Raw genomic sequence first — 24,147 nt, forward strand, 5'->3', positions numbered from 1 at the left:
CGGCGCGGGGGCGCGGCGTGGGAGCGCGCGGTGGGCGCGGGGCGCGCCGGCGTCTCCCCCGAAGATGCCGCGCGGCGTCTGTTGCCCGTGAATTCAGAGGAAGAGGAAGTATAGGCGGCGGACGCGCGGCGGCGACGGGGGCGCGTCGGGGCTGCGGGCGGAGCGCGCCGGGCTCTGGGCGCCGCGAGCGGGAGCGCGGCGGCCGCGGGCTCTAGGGCCGGACGCACGCACCGCTCGCAGTGGGGACGGACGCGCGGGCCCGCCTCGCCGCCCGCCCCGCGCCCACCCCCTGTCGCCCACGCCTTCCCCCGCGCCGCCCCCTCTGCATGGCACAAACTTTCCTCCCGGGACGGAACACGCTGTCTCCAGGAGCCCCCGCGCGCGCCCTCTCGCCGGCTGGCCCCAAGCGGTAGGTGGGCGCCTGCGGGACTCCGGGCGGAGGTGGGTGCAGCGGCGCGGGCACCCCGGCGGGCGGGGATAGCCCCGCGCGGGACGCCTCCCTGCAGGTTGCGGGGGCCTGGGCGTGCTGCTCGGACGCGCCGGGGCCCCCTCGTCCTCTGCGCCCGGGCTCGGGTTGGATGGGGCCGGGGGCCGGCTCCGTGGGACGCGGCGGTCTTGGGCCAACTTTTCTGAAAAAGAAAGAAAGAAATCAGCCCTGGCGCGCTAGGGGGAGAGGCACCCCCAGAGCGGTCTGTGTGTGGGGGGGGGTAATGGGCTCCGCCGGCCCGGGGGCGCCGGGGGAGGAAGCGGAGGGGAGGCTTCGAGGCTACAGGTGGGTCTGGGACACTCTGCACGGCGCCCGCAAAGGGCGGGCGGGCGGGCGCTGGCCCCGGAATCCGGGTTCAGGAGGGCGCGAGGCGGCGGGGAGCTGGGGCGGGGTGCGTGCGCCCCCCGAGGCGCGTCCGTCCCGGGGCAGGGCTGATGGCCGCACGGCCCCGGAGGCGCTGAGACTCGGGGCGCCGGGAATTCCCGGCACCGAAAACCGCTGTCTCGCCTTCCGTAAGGGGGTTTCTTCCCTCGTCCTCGCCGCTTTCTTAGGCCCCAGGATGGACCTGGGTCAGGGCAGTGTGGCGGCGGCGGCGTTTATTTCGGGAAGCCCCGCGGGCGCGCATGCCCACCCCCCCTCCCGGGCCCGGGGCTGGTGCCCTTCACCTGCACGGTCGCTGCCTTGGCACCGAGGGCCTCGTGGAGGCCGCGGGGCTGTAACTCGGGGGCGCTGTCTCCTGGCTCCCCTGTGTGGCTGCGGGTGGTCCCCGGGGACGCTGGGTGGTGTCACCGAGTTTGTTAGGGGTTTTCAAAACAAAAAGTTTAAAAAAAAACCCAACAGTTTGGCACGGGTCCCTGTGTTTGAGTGACTGCCCTGGCTTCCAGCAACACTCCCTTCTTGTAACTGGTGGTACAGCTGTTTTCAGATGCTGGGCGCAGTCTGGCCATGGGGTGTCATCTCAGGATAAGTGAGGCCCGGGCCAGGAAGGAAGGCGGGTGCGGTGTCAGTGACCTCTGCGCCTGTGGGGAGGGTGTGCGCTGCACCCCGCATGTCCTCATCCCTGGGTACCTCTGCAGGGCTGAATTTCCTACCACGTTCAAGTGACCCCTGATGTCACCAAACTCGGCAGAGGGATTAAAGCAGCAAGCTGTCTGGGACCCTTCAGCGCATGTGTGTGCTAACCTCAATGAAATCACTTTAACCTCAGAGGGAGCTCTGCTTCCTCTTTTGCCTTCAGTGGGGTTTCTGGTCTGAGAGGCAGGGCGTCATCCCTCTGTCGCTGGGTTGGTTTTTCTTTGTTTGTCTTTTGGCTGCTTGGACCCTGGGGCACATGGAAGGTGGGGTGTTGTGCAGTTAGCTAATTGATCTGGTGCAGGAACCGAAAGAGAATAAATTGGGAATACAAGTCAGTGAGTTCTTTTTCTCCCTCTGGAGCAGGAATTTTTGGCTTCCATTCAAATAATTGCTTTGTCTGTAGGGAAACAGGCAGAAAATCTTTGGCATGAGTGATGTGAGTTCCTGTAAAGCTACTTGCATTCTTCCAGCCTTAACTTTTCAGCAGAACTGAAATTATGTGGACCCCTGGTTTGGTGGGCATGGCTATCTTGCTAGATTTCTGAGTTGGTGGGCTAGGGAGAAGATCCAGGGACTCATCCAACGCCCAGCTCCTTCTAAAAAATATAGAAAACTTGGAAGAACACCCCTATCTAGAGGCCATAATTTTGCTATACTGTATTGGCTTTATTATACGTCTGTCTGTCTGTTCATCCTCTGTCTATCCGTCAGTTCAACTTTCTGTTTTATGCATTTTAAATTAAATTACAAACATTGGTACAGGTCACCTCTAGAAGTTTTGTTAGAGTTCAGTATATGTTCATGGCTTTCTTAAGGTGAACTTATACATACATACCTATCTACATATAGTGAAATGCACAGATCTTGAGGGTAGCATTTGCATAATGTTTTGACAGATGCCTACACCTGTATAACCCTCGTCTGTAATCAAGGTAGAGAATGTTGCCCTTGCCCCCAGAACGTTCCCTTATCCCCATTCCCAGTCAGTCTGTGCCCCCACCTTTTTTTTTTAAATCACTCAAAGCTAGTTTAGCCTGTTCTTGGACTTCATTCATTGTAGAAATCCACAATATTGTGTAAAGCTTCTTTAACTAGGCATGTTTTTGAGATTCACTCATGTTTTATGTACCAGTAATTCGGTCCTTTTTTTTTATTGCTGAGTTAAGATCCAGGATCAGTTTATACCAGTTTATGCATTCCCCTGTTAATGGACACAAGAGTTATTCCCAGGTTTTGGGAATGAAGCTGCTGTGAATATTTGTTTATGAGTCTTCCTAGGGACATGTGCTGTTATGCCTCATGGGTAAATGAAGTGAAATTGCTGGGTCATAAAAGAGGTATATGTGAACTTTATAAGAAGCTGTCAAACTTTCTCCCAACATGATTAGACCATTTTACACTCCCATCAGCAAGGAATACATGTGTCAGATTCCAGATACCACAGCTCATTTCCCTAGCTCAAAGTCAAGAACACGGTTGACCAGTGTTCTTCTGGGCTCAAAGGTGCCAAAAATCGGGACCACTCGAGACAGTCTGGAGCGTGTTGTTTTCGTAGATGGAGGAGCTAAGGGAAATCCCTGACTCTTCAGGTAAATGGGTTCACTCTTAAATTATTGTGCATGATCAGACACATGTTTTATTTTTAAAGGTCTTCAGAGAAGGGATTTCCATAGGGGAATGTCCCCTTGGTTGTGAAAGAAGATTGAGTACTTTCTATATAAAGAAAAATACGCCCCCCCCAACCTTGCAGAATTCCACCGAAGTTCTGCTTTGACACTCCTGGGGGATTTCTGATGCGTTGGTCTGGCTGCTGGGAATCCGGTGGAGATTCCCGTTGGATTTCTCTGACTGGGGCAGTTGGCTGTTGAAAGGCGTCTTGTCTGCTCCGTGAGACAGGTCAGATTTGACTTTTTGAAGGCTCCGAGATCACCGCTTTTCTGTTAGAGAGATTCGGCCTGTCAGTGAGAAACGAGGCCTGTCAACACCCTTCTTCTTGTCCTGGCTGAGAAAACGGGCCCTTCCCTCTCCGGTCCCCTCTTGTATTCAGCCTTTAAGGAAACCTGGTCTTCGCGGGTCAGGGAAGCAGGAGTGGGGCGTCCTGCTGACGCAGGCCCCAGGAGGAAGCCTTTACATCTCACAGAGGTGCATCAGTGGGGTCAGGGGACATGTAAGAGATCGCGAGACATTGGACTATGTTTGGGGATTGGTCCCCTCGTCTGCCAGCCTAGTACAGCGCTTGCCAGAGGGCAGAGGCCGTGAATAACCCTCATGGTACCCATCTGGGTGATTACCTCTCTGGAGGCTGCCAGGGATCGCCAAGATGTCAGGACCCCAAGGCGTATTTTTACTGGAGGCCGCAGTACTATCGCCTGGGAAACAGGTTCAGACTATTAGGAAGACTTAGCCAACTGTAAACTTCCTATCTAAGTAACACTGTTCTTATCTTATTATAGATTTTACTATTGTTATTAACAGAATACTAATTATAGCTACCCCGTGCGAAGTGCCCACTTCGAATCTAAGTCTCATGAGAGGTGGGCGCTAATCTTATCTGCACTTTGGCTCTGAGGCACCTGAAGCTCAGCGAGGTTAAAGAACTTGTCCCAAGTTTCCTGGACGTTGAGGAAAGGGACTCTGACGTTCTGGTTTCACAAATGCAGATCGCGTCTGCAAGCGTAGGTTTCCAAAGGCAGGAGGCCCTTGTAGAATAGAATGTAAACTGGAGCGGGGCCGAAGTTGCAAGAAACGACACACTGGACTCACTTTCTCAAGTCTTTTGTCTGTTTCTTCCTGGGGCCCGGATGAAGGTACTTGTTTTGATGACAGTTTAAGGTATTATTAGTTATCTGACTATAATTTTATTGTAGGAAAAGAAAGACGTTGCCAGCTGTTTAGTTTGAGTGTCTCTCACTGAGCCACCCAGTGCTGTAGCTGCGGTCTACAGGCGGCTATTTACATCTGAATATCAAGGAGTCAAAGTGAAATAAAATTAAAAGTGCAGTTCCACAGTCTCACCGGCCGCCTTTCAAGGGCTCTGGAGCCACATATGGTTGTTGGCTACTGTTCTGGACAGAGGAGAAGTGGAATATTTCCAGCCTTGCTGAAAGTTGGGTTCAATGGCGCTGTTCCATAGTGAGCGGTTCTCTTTTGTCCTTCCGGGTAAGAATTGGCAACACTCTTGGCTAAAGCTTAGGCTGTTTTTCACTGACAAAGAGATAAATTTAGCCAGACGTTTCTTTTCTGTTTACCTTTTAACGGGTTGTGTGTGTGTGTGTGTGATCTTTCCTCCCATTTACATTCAGTTTTTGACATAAATTTGAGTTTCCCTTTTCTCCTGGGCCCCCAGAGGGGCTTACGTTATCATCATTGTGTATTTTACCAAGAGGCTTTCTCTGAAAAGATCAGTACAGTGGGCAAGGGATGGCCACGGCTTGAAGCCCTGTTAATTCCTTGCTCTCCAAAGAAGAAAATTCAGTTCAGCTTTTAAATATGCATTTGTGTTACTTACTCCCTACCTGGGCTGAATTCACGAAGAAAAAGCGTTCTCAGCAGGGCCAGGACCAAAGAGCTAGAAAATTAGGTCACATTCTACGTGTGATGGCTGCCTGCCAGGCCTGAGGTGGAGGAGACGCCCTCTGGGGGACCTGAGGGCGCTGTGTGGGGGTTTTCCGGGGTCGAGCCTGCCCCCGTGGGGTAGGGGTTGCTGGAGGGCCCTCAGGTTGTAGCTGGTGGCGCAGGGTGATGGGGAGGGGGCCTGGCTGTCCCCCTTAGGGGCGTCCACTACTCAGGCTGGGTTCAGAGGAGCAGGCACCAGCCCACGGGTGTTGGTGGGAAAGCCAGACCCGCCAGAGCTGGGCAGTGAGCATCAGCTATGAGTGCGCATCTTGTCTGACGCTCACCAAGTCTCATGCCGCTTTACAAAGCTGCGTTGGTTGTTTCCACACTGTTCAACCAGGAAGCCAGAGGCACTTTACTGACCTTGCTCCTCTGGCTTTTAAAACTAAACTGTCCCTAAACTGTGTTGTTCCCTAGGTGGACCCCGTGGATGGGCAGCGTTTATTCTTTGTAAAGGATTATCAGCTTCCATTTGTGCGTGTGTATGTGTTTGTGCAGGTGTGTTTGTGTGCGTGTGTGTGTTGAAACTGCCTACTTCATATTTCACCCCCAAGGAAATTCTTCTAAGGAAGCCTTCAGGTTTTATGGAGTAACTCCCAAATTCCTCAGATTTGGAGAAATTTTTGTAATAGACCTTATCTGTAAAGGTGAATGAGAAGAAATTAGGTTAATCGCAGACTCTGGTTAAGAGAACGTGATCATATCTTGTCTTATAAAATTTTGAGAATGCAGAGTACAGGTAATCAGACTATCCATTTAAACACTTCTTTAATTTGGAGAGGTCTTTGGGGATTTTTTCCAGTGTCTTCGGACACTTTATAAGCACCAAATTATGGCAGGTTAACAGGAATCTTTATCATGGGTAACAACTAATATCCATAATAACAACTAATAGCAACTAATTATTAGATAACAACTAATAACGGTTAACATTCAGACAGTTGTTTTAGGTGCCTGCTGCTGCTAAGTCACGTCAGTCGTGTCTGACTCTGTGCGACCCCATAGACAGCAGCCCACCAGGTTCCCCTGTCCCTGGGATTCTCCAGGCAAGAACACTGGAGTGGGTTGCCATTCCCTTCTCCAGGGGGTCTTCCCGACCCAGGAATTGAACCAAGTCTCCTGCACTGCAGGCAGATTCTTTACTGTCTGCGCTACAGCGATAGTACCTTGCATGTATTAAGTGCTCAGGGAAGAAGGGTTTGATGGTTATTTTATGTATCAAGTTGTCTACACAGTGGTCCCCAGTGTTTGGTCAAATAGCAGTCTAGGTGTTGCCCTGCAGTATTTTTTAAAGATGTGATTAACATTTGAATCAGTAAAAGCAGACCTGTCTCCATAGTATGAATGGGCATCTCACCGGGATCTCCGAGGGCGGGGCTTCAGCCTCGGGGGCTCAGTGCCGCTCCATCCCCTCTGTCTTTGGCTTCCTGGTCCGCTCTGTAGATTTCAGACTTGCCAGCCTCCAAGTTCAAAGACAAGTCCACACACAAGAAACCCGGGAGGAAGAGCTGGCTTTGGGGGCAGGACGTTGAGTTCTGTTTGGGGCGTATCCTTCTGGAAGTGCAGGGAAAGAAAGTCTAGGGGGAGATGTTGGAATGGGTGGGTGAGTCTATGAGCTGGAGTTGAAAAGCAGCCAGGTGGAGAGGGGTCTGACAGCTAAGGGGAGAGCAGGCAGTTAGGGAACTTTCTTGAGCGACACGTCCGGTCCTATATTGGAGGGCCCCAGACTCTGTGCTGAGACCTTCCAAGGCATTGCAGCAAGCTTGTTGGATGTCTCTTTCACTGCCAGCCGGAGGTGGTTCACAGTACCAGCATCAAAGGGCCCCGCTTCCTTTTGATGATGTCATATCTTTGTGAAGCTGGGTTCGGGGTGGTTGCTGAGGTCATTGTGGAACAGGAGATGGCGGGCGGCGGGGCTGTCTAGTGTGATTCTGAGGCCTGAGAAGTTCCCCAGTGCACAGGTCCCTGTAGTAAGTAATAATGGTACCTGAAAGGTGCACAGAAAGATTTTTTTCTTTGGGTTTATGCATTCTGTTCTTTCCAAAGACTGCTAAGTTGTTTGGACGTAATAATCAATTTGTTTGGACCTGATTACTTAATAAATCAAACCTCGCAGCCTGCGGGTGCTGTGAAAAAACATACATAAACACTGGGGTCATTCACGCCATGACCTGAAAGGTGTCAGAGCCTTTGCCCTGTATCGTTCTGGGTATTATTTGTAGCGTGTTCAGGCATGAGGAGCAGGGCAGAAGATAGGGGACAAAGGGGCCAGCATGAAGACTGCACCCCAAAAGTGTTTCTGCAGAAATAAGAGCTGAGAGCAAATAAAAGTAAGCGTTTGTTAAATCGCGATGGTGAGTGCAGAGATGTCTCATTTTTTATCCTTGTCCATGTGTTTGCAGTGCTTAATAATGAAGGCAGTTTGAAGAGAGAGGGACAGAAGGAGGCTCGGGTAGAAATTTGAGGTGCACTTGTGTGGGAGGAAAGCAGAGAGCCTGGAGAGGGATGACATGAGATCCTAAGAGGTTCGGGAGAAACGGGCTGAAACCAAGGAGACCACCGTCCTGTATACTGCGGTTCCCAGCCCCTGGCTCCGCGCTTCAGACTCAGGGCCGCGGAGGCCCGGGTGTTGGGAGGTTGGAGAGGTCGGGAGCAGGAAGAGATGGGGTTTGCTATGAGGCTGCTGCTTCTTAACCCTGGATGTTAGTTCCTGCCAGTTCGGGAGTCTTAAATAGGGATGGTTGGTGCGTCGGAAAGGCCTGGACGTCTGGACATCCAAACAGCTGTCAGGGACCCGGCGGGCAGCCGGGATGCAGAGCCACCTCTGTGGTCCAGGCTCTCGGGAGCTTTCCTGTGGTTTAGACGTTGCTGAATCATGTGGAAGTGTGGACTCGGACAGGCAGGTCTGGGTGGGCCGTTCCCATGGGTGGCGGCGCTGCTGGTCTGAGGACCCCACTTTGAGTGGCGGCCTCTTGGGAGGGGGCCGTTTTCAGCTAAGGGCGGTTGTGATGGACGCTCGTTGGAGAGCAGAAAGGTAGTCTGGATCCGTTTCCGCCGGGCGTTTTCTTTTGATAAATACCCCTCTTATCTTTCTTTTTTTTAAATCTTTTTTCCCCCATATCTTTTGCTGTGTAACATTTTATCCCCAAACTTGGGAACGGAACACAGTGAACGTTTATTGCCTCTCGGGGCTCCTGTGAGTCAGGAACACAGAGGCAGCTGAGCTGGGGGGCTCTGCCTGGGCCCTCTCCTGAGGCTGTGGTCAGGATGCCGGCTGGCCCGAAGGCTGCTGAGCAATGCTGTCACTCGGGTGTGGAGTTGCCGTGGTTGTTGGGGGATGGTCTCAGTCCCCCGCCCGGGGCTTCTCCGTGCGGTTTTCCCAATACGGGGCTTCCCAGGTGGCTCAGTGGTAAAGAACTCACCTGCCAATGCAGGAGATGTGGGTTCGATCCCTGGGTTGGGAAGATCCCCTGGAGGAGGAAATGGCACCCCACTCCAGGACTCTTGGCTGGGAAATCCCATGGACAGAGGAGCCTGGAGGGCCACTGTCCGTGGGGTTGCAGAGTCCGACGTGACTCAGCGGCTGAGCGCAAGCACGCGGAATTGGCATCGGGCTTCCCCCAGGCACACCCGCCCTTCTGCCACATCCCGCTGGCTGCAGCGGCCAGCCCAGTTGAGTGCAGGGGGTGCCCCCTGGTGAGCAGGAGGATTACTGAGGCCCATCTGGGAGGCTGGCTGTGATACACCCGGATGTCTCCAACTAGGAAAGGAATGCCCATCCAACACGGAGAACTTGGAAACTCTGAAAAACTATAAAGTGAATGTCTCCCAACACCTCAAGACCCAGAGGAACACTCTGTGAACGTTGTGGTCCCTGTCCTGTGAGTTAAGAAAAAGGAATGCGTGGATGTTCGTGTGCAGATACACACGGGCTCTTAGAAGCAGCACCGTGACTCAGTCCCTCTCATACAGATTGTTCTTTTCCTTGGCGTCAAATCTGGCACACTGTCAGTGGGTCCGTTTCAGTTACGCTTGGGTTTCTCTCCTAGACGGTTTGTAGGATATCAAGATTTGACACCATCCAAATAGCTGGTTGGGTTTTCAAATTTTCATACATTTCTGAGTGAAGAGAAATGTTCTCATCCTGTAAAAACTTCTTAATTTGGATCATCAGTTCTTGCTTTGGGTGCCTGAATGATGTAATAAACACGCTCGAGTCTTCAAATATAGGATTTGAGTGAAGAAATAAAAAATGAGTTTGCCAGCTGATCCGGCATCATTGCATGTAATTGCACCATCTCTGGTTGCTTGTCATGAGCTGTTGGCAGTTGTTAAAATTAGCTTTACAGTCTGCCTCAGATTAGCAGCAAATGTGGAAAATGAGAGCTCACTCTTAATGAAACTAATTTGTATTTGAAAATATAACTACATTTATTGCCCCCATTATTTAAATACATGCCTGCTAGATGGTAGTAAAAATGAACTTTAAACTGAGGTGTTTTTTTTTTAATCCCAGATGAAAAATAATCTTTTCAGAAGGTGATCCTTTTCAAAGTGGTTTTCCAGTGTTGTAAGGGCATCTGGGCTTCCCTGATAGCTCAGTTGGTAGAGAATCCGCGTGCAGTGCAGGAGAGCCCGGTTCACTTCCTGGGTTGGGAAGATCCCCTGGAGAAGGGAAAGGCTACCCACTCCAGTGTTCTGGCCTGGAGAATTCCACGGACTGTGGAGTCCTTGGGGTCTCCCAAGAGTCGGACACAACTGAGTGACTTCCATGGGCATCTGGGGAGATATTTTAAAAACAAATTAGAAATACTTTAAAAATAAGCATTTCAAACATTTGAAACGACCCGGTGGAACTTCTGTGGCGGTCCAGTGGTTGAGACTCCGCCCTCCAGTGAGGGCGGTGCTGGAAGGCAAGTTCAGTCCCTCGTTGGGAAGCTGGGATCCTACACGCCTTGTGACCAAGAAGCCAGGGCATAAGAATGGAATCAGTGTTGTAGCAAATTCGATGAGGGCTTTGGAAATGGTTCACATAAAAAATCTTAACAAATGAGTAAAATGCTATAGGATATCGTGTCCTATTGCTGATCCGTTTTTTCTGGAACCAGGTCTCTGGGGATGTGCCCTCTGTTCGATTTCACAGTGGATTTCCTCTGAATGCCCTGCACCCCACCCAGACGTCTAGAACCACCAGCCTCCCTGTACCACGTGTATCCCTTCATTTTCTGTCTCCTCCTTTACCTGTGGTCTCCTCGAGGGTATGACCTGATCTTTCCGTTTTTTTGTTTCCTAATTCAGGGCAGGACTCAAAGCAGCTTATAATAAGTTTGCATTGAGTGAAAGAATGAGTGAACTTGGAACATAAATTCTCTCCCTCATGGAGCTGACAATTCCTGCATGAAGCTGGTCCCCATATACACCAAAGACACACTTCCTTCTGGGCTTGATTCAGAGGAAATTGCTTTTCTAGAATGTCACCAGTTGGAGGGTCTTCGCTTCTGGGTCATTTGCAGTGTCTAACGTCCTGTCCTTGCAGTTGGGTCTCAGAACCCCCAGAGATTATCTGAGTCTCCTCCCCAGAGAGCATCCAGTTCCTAATGACATTTAGCCCATTTCTAGTAGAGAACTGGAAGGATATTTTCTTTCCTCGCTGTCTCACCATAGGAGTGGGAGGTCTTCTGCCTTTGAAGACCTCTTGGATGGGTTTTCTTCGTGCCATTAGAATGGTATCATCTGCATATCTGAGGTTCTTGATATTTCTCCTGGCAGTCTTGATTCCAGCTTCTGATTCATCCAGCCTGGCATTTCACATGATGTACTCTCCACAGAAGTTAAATAAGCAGGGTGACAATATATAGCTTTGAGATACTCTTTTCCCAGTTGTGAACCAATCCATTGTTCCATGTCTAGTTTTAACTTTTGCTTCTTGACCCATATACAGGTAAGGTGGTCTGGTGTTCCCATCTCAAGTAATTTTCCATAGTTGATCGTGATCCACATAGTCAAAGGCCTTAGTGTTGTCAGTGAAGCAGAAATAGATGCTTTTCTGGAATTCTCTTGCATTTTCTATGAGCCAGTGAATATTGTCAATTTGGTCTCTGGTTCCTGTGTCTCTCGAAGCCCAGCTTGCACATCTGGAGGCTCTCGCTCCTTGTGGTGCTGAAGCCTCGCTTGAAGGATTCTGAGGATTGCCTTTCTAGAGTGTCAGGGCTTCCCTGGCGGCTCAGGTGGGAAAGAATCCACCTACAACGCCAGAGACCTGGGTTTGATCCGGGGGTTGGGAGGATTCCTTGGAGGAGGGCATGGCGACCCACATCAGTAGTCTTGCCTGGAGAATCCCCATGGACAGAGGAGCCTGGCGGGCTGCAGCCCATGGGGTTGCACAGAGTTGGACACGACTGAAGTGACTGAGCAACAGTACGGCATGTGAAATGAGCGCGGTTTCTACAGTAGTTGGAACAGTCTTTGGCATTGCCCTCCTTTGGGATTGGAATGAAAACTGACCTTTTATGGTCCTCTGGCCACTGCTGAGTTGTCCAAATGTGCTGGCATATTGAGTGCAGCATATTAACAGCATCATCTTTCAGGATTTGAAATAGCTCAGCGGGAATTCCATCACCTGCAATAGCTTTGTTCATAGTGATGCTTCCTAAGGCCCGCTTTGCTTCACATTCCAGGGTGTCTGGCTGTAGGTGAGTGACCACACCATCACACAAGAAGGCAAAGTGGTTGTCTGAGGAGGCTTTACAAATAGCTGGGGAAAGAAGAGAAAGGAAAGGCAAAAGAGAGAGGGAAAGGTTCACCCAACTGAACGCAGAGGTTCAGAGAATAGCAAGGAGCAATGAGAAGGCCTTTTTCAATGAAAAAGAGATAGAAGAGAACAACAGGATGGGAAAGACTAGAGATCTCTTCAAGAAAAGTGGAGGCATCAAGGGAACATTTCATTCAAGGAAGGGCGTGATAAAGGACAGAAATGGTACGGACCTAACAGAAGCAGAAGAGATTAAGAAGAGGTGGCAAGAATACCCAGAAGGACTATACAAAACAGGTCTTGATGACCTGGATAACCACGATGGTGTGGCCACTCACCTAGAGAAATGAAAGCTTCTGTCCACGTAAGAACGTCTCCATGGGTGTCTGCAGCCACTTTGTTTAGCATTGACCCAGACTGGAGAGACTCCAGAGGTCCTCCCGGCATGAGTGACTAAAGCAGGCTCGTGACTGCAGGCCAGTGTTCAGCCCTGGAGGCGGCTGGCCGGGATCGTTTGGCCCAGACTCAAGTATAGTTTTCCTCTGGCCTGACACATCATACCCAAACTGAGAGGCCTGAGACAGCCACAGTGTCATATCTCGCTCAGGAATCTGCTGATCGACAAGTCTTGGGGAAGCAGCGCATTTCTGCTCTGCATGGTTTCAGCAGCTTGACCGAGGCAGAGGCTCGCCTCCCAGGGCGGCTCCCTGGGATGCAAGTTGGTGCTGCTGGCTGTCGGTTCCTCCCCACATGGGCCTCTCTTCGGGGCTGCTTGAGCTTCCTCCTGGCATGGTGACCGGGTTCCAAGAGCAAGTTTCCCAAGAGTTGGGCAGTGGATGCTCCTAGTTTCTTACGGTTCGGGTCCAGAAGCTGGTACAGCATAATTTGACACTTTCCCTGGCAAGCAGACTGCAGGGAGATCCAACGAGTCCATCCTAAAGGAAATCAGCACTGATTGTCCTGGAAGGACTGAAGCTGAAGCTCCAATACTTTGGCCACCTGATGTGAAGAGCTGACTCACTGGAAAAGACCCTGATGCTGGGAAAGATTGAGGGCAGGAGGAGAAGGGGACGACAGAGGATGAGATGGTTGGATGGCATCACCGACTGAATGGACATGAACTTGGGCAAACTCCAGGAGATGATGAGGGACAGGGAATCCTGGCGTGCTGCAGTCCATGGGGTCCCAAAGAGTCGGACATGACTTGTCGACTGAACGGCAACAATAAATGGCAAGCCGACTGCAAGGAGAGCAAACCAGTCCATCCTAAAGGAGATCAACCCTGAATATTCATTGAAAGGACTGATGCTGAAGCTTCAGTACTTTGGCCGCCAGATGTGAAGAACCAACTGATTGGAAAAGACCCTGATGCTGGGAAAGATTGCAGGCAGGAGGAGAAGGGGACGACAGAGGATGAGATGGTTGGATGGCATCACCGACTCAGTGGACGTGAGTCTGAGCGAGCTCCGGGAGGTAGTGAAGGACAGGGAAGCCTGGCGTGCTGCGGTCTGTCGGATCACAAAGAGTCGGACACGACTGAGCACCTGAATGGCGGCAGCAGTGGCAAGCAGTTGCGAGCCCAGGTTCAGGGGAGGTGACGGAAGCCCCATCTCTCGATGCAGGAATGCCAGAAGGGCCAGGTGTGAAAACAGTCACCCCGTTTACCTTCTGTCCTGCCAGAGACCTTGAGCCCCGAGGGAGACACGCTGAGGCCGAGACCCTCACATGCAGCCCTGTGGACCCCGTCTGCCTGAATCCGGCCGGGGTCTGTCCTTCTCCTCCCTCCTCCTCCAGCCTCACTGCCCCGCGAGGCCCAGAGCCAGCCTTGGCCCAGCTCCCCGTGGGGTTCCAGCGAGAGGGAACCTCGCGTGGGGAATAGTGAAATCTGCCAAACGTGGGTGATGACGGGAGGCACTGCCACGCCTTCATTCTCCTCCTTTCCGTAAGCCAGGCTTCATGACTTGCTGGAGCACAGCAGGGGCTGTGATAGCCACGTGTGGGCTGCTGTCGGAGTCTTTCCTATTTTGACAGCGGTCGGGTGAGCGGGAGGACACGGGAAGGAGCTGGGAGGAAAGCAGCAATGCCGGGAGCCGGCCAGGGAGGGCCCTAGCCCGACCGCGAGAGAGGAACGATTCACACTGCACACTTTTGATGGTGGTGGCTTGGCAGGGTCTCCCTTCCCAGGGAGAATCGTGCTTTAGAAGCGGTTGGTTAACCGGCGCTGCCGGTACCCCCAGAGAAGCGAATGCCTAGAATTGCAGACCTCGAGGATTCACTGAAGCTACAGAGCTGCTCCTGGCTGGTCCGGTGTCTGATCACATGGACGACGCGTTTGCCCAGAGCCTCATCGTGTCCTGTGAGTCAAGCACAGTCCCTTCGGGGTGGACTTGGGGGCTCAAGTTTGGATGGTGTGATTAAAGGTGAAAATTCACAGCTTCTGGCACCCCCTCCCTCCAGTATCAGATTTGTCTGTCTTGACTCATCCCGGTAACCCCCTCCTCCTTTTTTTTCCTGCTGTCAGGAACCTGTCCTGGAGAAAAGAAATTAAATCGTACTGAAGTGTTAGGGTCTACCAGGAGCTCAGTGTGGTGTCCTTCCCAGGGAGGAGGCGATGGTGGTTCCAGAGGCTGCTGAGGCAGAGTGTTCTCAAAGGAAGGAATCTCCACTGCTAGAATTTGCCTAGTAGGATGGCAAGAATGGGGAGACTTTTGAGGCAAGTTTCTTTGCCTCTTGCCCACGTGTTAAGTCACTCCAGTCGTGTCTGACTCTTTGCAACGCTGTGGACCTTAGCTCACCAGACTCCTCTGTCCATGGGATTCTCCAGGCAAGAAAACTGGCGTGGGCTGCTGCGTCCTCCTCCATGGATTCTTCCCGACCCAGGGATCGAACCCGCGTCTCTTACGTCTTTTCCACTGGCAGCAGGTTATTACCACTAGCACCACTTGGGAAGCCCCCCCCCCTTTTTTTTTACTTTCTTGGAGGCCCCCAAACATTCAGGCCTTTGTAGGGAGGAAGGTGAGTGAGTGACTGGTAAGCCTTCGGGTATTTCCAGTTCTGTTCTGGTGGTGATAGCGCTTATCTCCCCAGCTTACCTGTTCCCCAGCACTTAGGGGCCTCCCTGTCCACTTCTGCGTTGGCCCGTCGGCTTGCTTTCTAGCAGTTAAATATGCAGCCTCAGTGCATATCAGCTATTATATCAGCAGAACTGCAGAGTATTTTACAAGTAATCAGTTCATGCAGATGGCACATAAATCATGTCTGCTCTGGCCCTTTGGACACTAATGTTCCCTTATTAAGGCATAAGTAAGCCTTCCTGTTCTCATCCATCCTCCCAGACTTTTTTTAATTACTGACAAGTAGCGCCTGGTGGTTGCTCCGTCAGCCCCATCGTCCCTCCCCAGCTAAGTTGCTTTTGTGAGGCTCGTCTTGTTTTTCTGGAGCTGGCCAAGTTGCCGTAGGAAGCGGGGTACCTCGCGATGGCCTGAGCCTGAAGGAGACTCTTATCTCTGAGAGGAAGTGGCCGCCGCGTTTCTGTTTGTGAGAGTCTTGACCGGCTCATGTTTTTGTGAAATGTGCCCTGATGACAGCCGTGGTGCTCCAGGGAGGAGGGATGGATTAGCCAGGCTTGGTCACGAGGGGTAGCTGAAGTCCCCGCTGAAGTCTGGGGAGTGGACGCGGAGCCGTTTCGCGAACGCCATTCTGCCTAAAGCAACAGAGACCGGGCCCTGTTTCTCAGCCCCTGGAAGACCAGATGCCCGGGCCACCCTCGTGTGCGCTCTGTTTCAACACTTCTTCCTTTTCCTTCCAAACCGTGGCCGCAGCTCTTTGCTCCGACACACGTGGATTTCGCTTCCAGTTTCTCCTGCCCCACTGCTTGTGTTTGCTCAGTCTTCACTTTGGTCTGAAATGACTCTCAGAGTCTGGAAGAACCCCTGGGTTCTTGTGGTTTGGTCTCAGAGAGAATAAATGACTTTTAAACAAGGCCTGTAAAAACACCGCCGTCTATTTTGAGAGACGTTTTCTGAATGTGAAATCTGTCTAAATAGTTACTGTTGAGGGTGGAAAGGACTTTGGAAACTGCAACAACAACTTATGATCCCCTTTTAGACACCGCTGCGGAGCGACAGACCGCCTTGTCTTTTTTCTCGGATGGGCCGACGCCGTCATGCAGGACATTGCTTTTTAGACCTCCTTTTCTAAGATCATGTGTACAGAGTACAGTGGGGCTGAGGCACTCTGAGGTGGTGTTTTCCTCAGATAGGGGAGAGAAATGATATAAAACAGGCATGTTTGGGGCGTCAGTTCAGAACCCCAGGCTGGCTGGCAAGGGTGTCTTAGCAGCGAGAGAAGCCAGCCTGAGCAGGGAGCCTCCGGGGTGCAGGTCCTGGATTAGATCCTGCTCTGGATTTCAGCCAGCCTGGGGTCCTTTATGTCTGCTTCTGGGACGTGATGGTCTTGCATACGACGGTGTAGAAGGACAGCATCTCAGAACAGAGATCATTCTCTTTCTCCCTTTCTGCCGGCAGCTGCTGAGATGGGGTGCGGGTTGAACAAGTTGGAGAAACGTGACGACCGACGGCCTGGAAATATCTACTCGACATTGAAGAGGCCCCAGGTGGAGACCAAGATAGATGTGTCTTATGAGTACCGCTTCCTGGAGTTCACCACGCTGAGTGCCGGTGAGCCCGGGTGCTCGGCCCAGTGCGGGCTGGGGGACCTGGGAACAGGCTGGGGGGCCTGGGGGGATGGGCGGGAGGGCAGGCTGGAGGGCCGGGGGGCTGGGGACAGGCTGGGGGGTGGCCAGGGGGCTGGGGGCCAGGGCGGGGGGCGACTGACAGGGGTTTGTCAAGAAGGGACTGCTCTCAGGGAGTCAGGTGTCTAGGTGAGAGCTCTCACTTTCTGCAAACTAGCAACTGGTTTAAATGGTAGCGAGTTAAAACCAGGTGTGGGCCACCTGGCACCCGGGGCAGGGTTGAATGCGGCCCGCGGGCCTGCCCACTGGCAGAGCGTTTCACGGCAGCCGGGTGAAGGAGGCCGCGGCCGTGTCTTCTCGTGGCCGTCTGTCTGTCCTCCCACCTCCCCCCGAGCTTGTCCATCGTGCTTGGCCCTGCCTCACCCCCGGCATCCCAGAGGCCCCGCGTCCCAGAGGCCCCAGGGCGGCTGATGAGTGAGGCTCAGCGTTCCCATCCGGAGCGCTTGCCGAGTGCAGGCTGGCTGCAGAGACACGGGCGGTGCTGCAGGGAAGTCACACGGCCCGTCCTGGTGTCTCTCGTCGCCACGGAGGAACTCGACAAGCTGTGCCTGCAAGGTGGAAGCACGTAAACCAGGCTTTTGGAAGAGGGACTAGGGCGTTCTTCCTTGTGTGGGGGGGGGTCCCTTGAAGTGGGGAACCCAAACCGGGCACTTGCTGACATGGACACCTGAAGACTGACTTTCTCCTCCCTGTGAACGTGTTAAGCTTCTGATAAGAGAGGAGAATTCGTGGCTAGAGCCCTCCGAGGGGTGGGTTCAAGTCCTGGCTCTGCTGTGGACCTGCATTTGTGCAGCGGGTGCTGGCAGGGCAGCCGTGGGGGGCAGCAGGGGGCACGCGTGCGGCTCTAGGTGGGCAGCTGGCCTCCCTGCCCATTCCCCTCCTCCCGCCGCTGCCTGACCACCTCCACGCGGGGCTGACACCGCTCCCTGAGCCCCGGGCGGGGTGGGCACCCCTCACAGCCCCCTAAAGCCGACCCCTGGCTGTTCCCCTGATGAACAACCCCCGTCGTCCTCAGCGGCCAGACCCAACACCCCACTCATTGAGAACCGTGCCTTCCCCTCCTCACCCACAGTTTCCAAGCCTCTTAAAGCGTCTTCCGAAAATGCTTGTGATGTCGCTGACGCAACGTGAACAAAGCTGAACCCAAAAGCATTCGGAGCATTTCATCAGCCAGTATTTGCTCAGTGAGGACTTGAGTGCTTTCGACGTGCTGAGCCTGGTAGAGGGGTTAGGGAAAAGCCAGAGTGTGTACAGGAGAAAAGACCAAAAGGAAACAGCAAGATGGTAAACACGGATTGTTGGGTGCTGAGATGAGGGGTCCTTTTCCTCCTTTCCGTGGTGTTGTGCATCGCGGTTCTATCCCTTTCATCACCAAGAGGAGTGGCGTTTTGCTTTCCTTGGTGATCACTTCCAGCAACATAGCGGGTGCCTCCCCACCCCCGGCCCCTGCAGCCACTGATTCTTGGCTCATCATCCGAATTACCTTCCTGACCTCCTGGCCTGTTTCTGGGCCGCCCTGTGCTCCAGGCACGGCACCTACACGGCCCTTTGCGGTTGGATCATGTTTTGCTGTCTGATTATAACGTGGACACGTGTCCATTGAAAAAGTTAGGAAAACCCCGGAACGACCCTCGCCGGTCTCCCTGCTTCTCCCCTCTCCCTGCCCCCGCCCTCGGATCTCGCCCCTGCCCTGACTCCCGGCCCCGGGGCACCAGCTTCCCTCCGCCTCATCCTCCCGCTGTCTGTCCTGCGTGTTCTGCCGCTTTGGCCTCGATGTTTCCCAGCAGCCCCCCAGGCCTCAGGGCCTTTGCACTGCCTGTTGCCTCTGCCCGGAAGTCCTCCAGATACACCCTGGGCTCAAACCCTCAACCCCCTTCTCTGTGAAACCTCCCTGACCCCCTGTTTAAAATGTCTGCCTCCCCCGCCTCTCCACCCCCTTCCCCTCTTGCGTATCCTCCCGGGGAATCCTGCCATCAGCGTGCTCTATGTTTCAATCATGGTAATCTGTTTCCTTGTCTGTCCTCTGCCTTCTTTCATTGGAAAGTGGGATCCCTTCTAACAGGAGCAGGGCTGTCTCTGTCTCCCCTCTGCTGTATCGTCAGTGTTGAACACAGTGCCCGGCGCATAGTGATCATGCTGACTGAATTCTCAGTGTATATTTTTGTCCTGCTTTTACGCAGCTTAACGTTGGACAGTGAGGCACCCCCTGTGGTCCCATGTGTTCCTAAAATATGGTTCAGTGGCCCTAGGAGCTTGAATCACTCAGGGTACCGTAATTTATTTTGGGTCCCCCTTTTCGGACGTTTAAGTTATTTTGGGCTTTGGGCTATTATAAATAATGTTGTGATCAGCAGCATTGTACGTAAATCTCTGCGTGCGTTTCTGATTATTTCCTCGGGAATACTGAGATGAGAGATGTGGGTGTCGGGACCCTTAGTAAATTGGCACCTTGCCTCCTGGGTGAGACCTGCGGTGCAGCTCAAGTCCCGCCGTGCTGAGCCCTTTGGCCGGTTCCCTGGGTGATGACAAGGGGCTCCCACTGCTGCTCAGGCCGTGCGGACCCCCTCCCTCATCTCTGGAGGACCACGTGCTGGGGCCCTTAGCCTTGCCCGTTGTCCTCACCAGGACTCCCCCCTCCAGCCTCCATGTTCTGGCGCCAGCAGACCACCCTCTGCACGGGGCCTGCCCCGCCCCCCGTTGCCAGCATCCCACCCTGAAGTCCTTCCTTCCGGACAGCCGTCCCGTCAGAATCACACTTTTCTGCTGTCACTCGTTCCCACTGTCTTTACAAACCTGTTATTCCATTGTGCGTTAAACTCTCGTCTTTCCTTCAGGGCAGAGACTAAGCCTTGCCCACCTTTCTGTTCATCGTCTGGTTCACGCCTCCTGGCCGGGAACAGACAGTCGTTCTGGACAGCTGGGCTCCGGGAAGCCTGTGGGGTTTCCTGGCAGCCTGTCAAGGTCCTTTTCCAGAAGGTCTCCTGGGGTCGTCTGTCACTGCTCTGTAACGGAGCCTTCTATGAGCCAGCTCCTACGATGGGGCCTTTCACCCCTGATCTCATGTTTTAAACCCTTTTCAAACTTTGCCGACGTGTAACTTCAGCACAGCACACTGCATATCCTTAAAATGCCCAGATCCAGGAAACCGTCACCTTATCAAGACGTTGGGGCATCTTCACTGCCCCCCAAGTGTCCTCCTCCTCCTGAGTCCAGCCCTCTGTCCCCTGACTATATGCCTTCTGTCACTGATTTCATTTTTCTAGAACTTTCTGTAAGCGAGCTCTTGCGCTGCCCGTATCTTGAGATCAGCATGTTGTCCGGTGTGGCACTTGGCTCATCCCTGCTCCTCCTCCAGCGTGTGGACTTAGCAGGGTGTGTCTTTCTCTTCACCTGTCGATGGACATTGGGGTCGTTCTCAGTTTGGGGCTCTTACGAATTACGTTGCTGGGAACACTTGTCTTTGCGGGCTGCTTAGGCCGTTTTATCGCCGCTGTAACCTAGGGAGGTGTGTGGGTGTGCTTGTTGGTTTTTTTTCAGAAGAGGAAATGGTCATTCAGAGAGGTTGAGTAAGTTTTCTAAAGACACGGTGCTGGGAACTGATCAGGGCAGAAGTTGAATCGGGGTCTCTTGGGCATCTAACCTCATGTGCTGTATAAGCTGCAAGGTCCCAGGTGAACAGGCGTGACCAGCAGTCAGCATGTTCTTGCCGTAAAGCTTGTGTTACTGTGTAGAGGGGCTGAGATACCCCTCTTCCGTGTGGGGTTGCCACAGGAGATTTTTGAGGAGCACTCGATTGTCCTTTCTTTTCATAGACAAGATGCTTGTCCGACTCTCACACTCTCCAAGTTGGGGAGAGGGTGCTGTCCACTTCCACCTGCTGCCTTAGGAAGGGGACCACACGCGTTTAAAAAAAAAGTCAAGATCAGAGTCCGCCCTGTTTTTTTTGCCCCTCGCTCAGAGCTTGTTGCTTTTGTGGATGATTTTGGAACTTGCAACCTCGCTTGTTGCGCTGACGGAGGCGAAAAGCAGCAGGAAACTCACCGCGAAGCGCGGAAGCTGCCAAAATCTCAGTTCTGGGTGATTTGATCGGGCCTTCAATTTTCAATTAACTCTGGTCACCGAGGGGTGAACCTGCTCTTCGACGGGTTTCCTCGCAGGTGGAGGCCCATAAAGCATCACGATTCCTGCAGAACGGTGCCTCGTTAGCCCTTTTATGCGTGCGGCTTGCCAGCTTCTCGGTGCCAGGCCACTGACACCCCTCGAAAGCTACCTGTAAGAATCCGTGGTGTTTGTAACAGGAGCAGCTGGCACAGTCTGCGACCCGTAGGGCGACAGTAATGCCTCGGGCACGACCCTTGCCTGACTGGCCCTGCACTGGACTAGTATAGTATAGCAGTGTCAGCATGCAGCGTCTGTGCTTTTGTGTCTGACTTTAACTCGGCGTAGTGCTTCGGGGACTCATCCGTGCCACTGTGTGTATCGAGATCTCATGCCGTTGCGCTTCTGCGTGGTATGCCGTTGCGCTTCTGCGTGGTATGCCGTTGCGCTTCTGCGCAGTGTTTCTAATCATTTCCTGTTGAACACTTGGGCTGTTTCCAGTTTGGAGCTATTTTCAAATAAGCTGCTATGAACGTTTGTGGACGAGTCTTGGGTAGACCTGAGTTTTCATTTCTGTTGTGTAAATATGAGGGGTGGGATTTCCGGGTTGTTTGGTAAATGTATCCTTTACCTTTATGAGAAACTGCGCAACTGCTCTCCAGATGGGCTGTACCATTTTACATTTCAAACGATGCATGAGGGGTGGTGGGGCTTTCCCAGCTCTGTGGTAAAGAATCCACCTGCCAAAGCAGGAGACAGAGGGGATGCGGGCTCGATCCCTGCATCGGGAAGACCCCCTGGAGCAGGAGGTGACAGCTCACTCCCGTGTTCTTGCCTGGAGACGCAGGGGAGCCTGGCGGGTACAGCCCGTGGGGTCGCAGAGCTGGACGAGACTGAGGACACGCACCGCATGTATCTGATGGAGAGCGGACTCGCTTCTCTACATGTGAGAATTGCAGGTGCTGTGTACTCAGTATCTGTGTGTGTGTTTGGGCAGGTTATACACATGACTTGCCGTAGGCCACCAAGCAGCTGGATGTTTGTAGCAAATTCCATCATCTTCCTGAGCAGCAGAGCCTTCACTTTGGTCTGCTTTTGATGCCTGAATTGCCTGCGTGCTGTGGTGGGTTTCAGCTGCATTGAAGGGCTTCACCATGAAACCACCGAGAAGTGCCTCACGCTCTGCTGCGCGTCTGCCTCAAGCGCGTCTTCTGTTTTTCCGCTTAAATTCTTGCTTGTAAAACATTCCCATGACACACATTACAATTTCTAGGATCAGCTCACATTGCCACATTTTTAAAATTCCCGTCTTTGTGGTTTTCCTGTCTCAGAGGTCTTGAAGAGCTGACCTTTGGGGTTTTTTGCTCAGACATTGTGCTGACCAGGCTCATCCTTGCGTTTTGACTGCCAGCATTTTAGCCTTAAGCCCTGTGGATAAATTTTGGGTGGTCATGAGAATAACACAGGGTCACATTCATTATTCAAAACATGTGTATTGTGCAATGAATCATTTAAGGGTCCAATTTTTACTTCACTTCCAGTCTGAGTAATCTTATCCCTAAGCACGACTGCAGAAGCAGCTGCTAATCATTGTCTCTTTAAGTTGTTCTTTTAATCTCTCCTCCCAACTAGGGTAAAGAGTCACCCAAAAAGATGGATCACAGTTTACTTTAAGGTCTAAAAACTAGCAGGTTAAAGTGTTCTGGGGCCAAAAGCCTGGGTGCTGAGTGACTTGTTATAAATCTTGGTGCTGCTAGCCTGTCGGATTTCATGGGTTGGTCGGGGAGGTGCTAAGAAAATTCTAAAATGTCATCAAAAATGATGTTAACCTCCAGAGAAAGACTCTGGGCCTTAAGAACGAATCATTTCACTAAAGGCATGGTTCTCTAACTTGGTAGTGAGTCAGTCACCTGGAAAGGCCCTTTGAAACCCAGACTGCTGGGCCGCAGAATTTCTGATTCATTGGTCTGGGGCCGAGCCTGGGAGTACTACTGTCACAAGTTCCCAGGTGACGCTGATAACGACTCATCTTGGACCACACTGAGGACCTCCCAAGACCAAGTGGGCTGCACGTTTCTTTGATTTGAGTGGAGAAGGACGAGAGAAATGATACTGGTGTGACTTTTTAAAGTATGAAATAAACTTTAGTACATATTTGCATACATAACTATATATTCTGACTAGTTAGATTTTATTTCCCTGAAGTAGCTTGCCGTATATTTGGAAGGACAGGCCATACTCCTTAAACAAAAGCGCTGCCAGTGGAGCATGATGATTCCAACTTTGGTTAAAAGGGTCCCATGCTGGGCTGCATCCAGGGCCCCTGAAGTCCATCTTGGGAGAGGCAGCCAGGCCTTGGTGCTTTTTGAGACTGTGGGTGAAGCCGTGGGCAGCCGTGGTGGAGGGTGAGTGGGAGGCACTGGTGAAGTGCCAGGCGGTCAGTCCCAGCCTGGGTATCCCAGCTGCTCACCATCAGGAGGGTCACCTGTCCTGAGGTTCCGTTTCCCTTCAGCCCTGGGAGATGGGTGTAACTCCTGCAGGTCACCTCCAGCTCCCTGCAGCCTGGGCTCTTTCCCGAGCGCGCTGAGCAGGAGATACGGTGTAGTTTGGGAACATGTTGTTCCCAGGAACAGTTGTTCTCCAGCTTTAGCAACGACAGAATTGCCAGGTGGGCTTGTGGGTTCAGATTGCCGAGCCCCTGTCTGTGGCGTTTGTCATCTGGACATCTGGGGAGAGGCCCAGGATTTTGCACCTCTCGTAAGTTCCTGGGTGATGCTGCTGTTTGCCGTTGCTGCTGCGGGGACCGTCTTGAAACCCACTGGACTGGCCCGTGGGCAGTAGGTTCCCACCAGCAGCTGCAATCATTCTCCTGGCCTGAGTCCCCCACATCTCTGTTGTCACCGAAACCCAGCCTCCCCAGGGCCCCCCACAGACTTCGGTGGTTGGCCGTCATGAAAGCCAGTGTTTCTAAACTGGCTTCCTCCTCTCCGAGCAGACACACAACACCGCCTCGCTGGTCCTGAGGTGGGCCTTCCGTTTCTCCCCTCTGCCTCGGTGTGAACCACCTACCACGGAGCACCCCCCCCCCCCAGCAAACCCGCACACAGCCCAAGGCTCCCTGGGGTCCTCCGCCTCCTTCACGGTCCTAGAAAAGCTCCACCTGTTCTAGGCTGTCTTCCCTGAGAGCTCAGCCCTCGGGGGTGACTGGCTGCTGTGGAGGGAGATGGGAGCACATGGGCTTGGGGATGAGAGGCTGTGTGGCTGGGAATGACTGTTTGCAGGGAGGTTGCTGGGCTCAGCTGAAGACCGAGGAGTGAGAGGCGGCTCAGTCCAGCCGCTCAGTCGTGTCCGACTCTTTACGACCCCATG

The 24,147-nt window shown here is 52.9% G+C and overlaps 1 protein-coding gene across 1 annotated transcript in view; it reads left to right on the plus strand.

Moving 5' to 3' along the window:
• Positions 1-168: 168 nt before the first annotated feature.
• The window catches only part of RFTN1 (raftlin, lipid raft linker 1), a 227,996-nt gene continuing 204,017 nt past the window's right edge, over positions 169-24,147 (plus strand). Inside the window, exons 1-2 of the mRNA XM_040263565.1 lie at positions 169-409; positions 16,454-16,606. Coding sequence (XP_040119499.1) covers positions 16,462-16,606 — 145 coding nt within the window. The 5' untranslated portion in view covers positions 169-409; positions 16,454-16,461. The remainder of the gene's footprint in view (positions 410-16,453; positions 16,607-24,147) is intronic.

Source organism: Oryx dammah, unplaced genomic scaffold (genome assembly GCF_014754425.2).
Source record: "Oryx dammah isolate SB20612 unplaced genomic scaffold, SCBI_Odam_1.1 HiC_scaffold_2, whole genome shotgun sequence".
In the NCBI taxonomy this organism is placed as follows: domain Eukaryota; kingdom Metazoa; phylum Chordata; class Mammalia; order Artiodactyla; family Bovidae; genus Oryx; species Oryx dammah.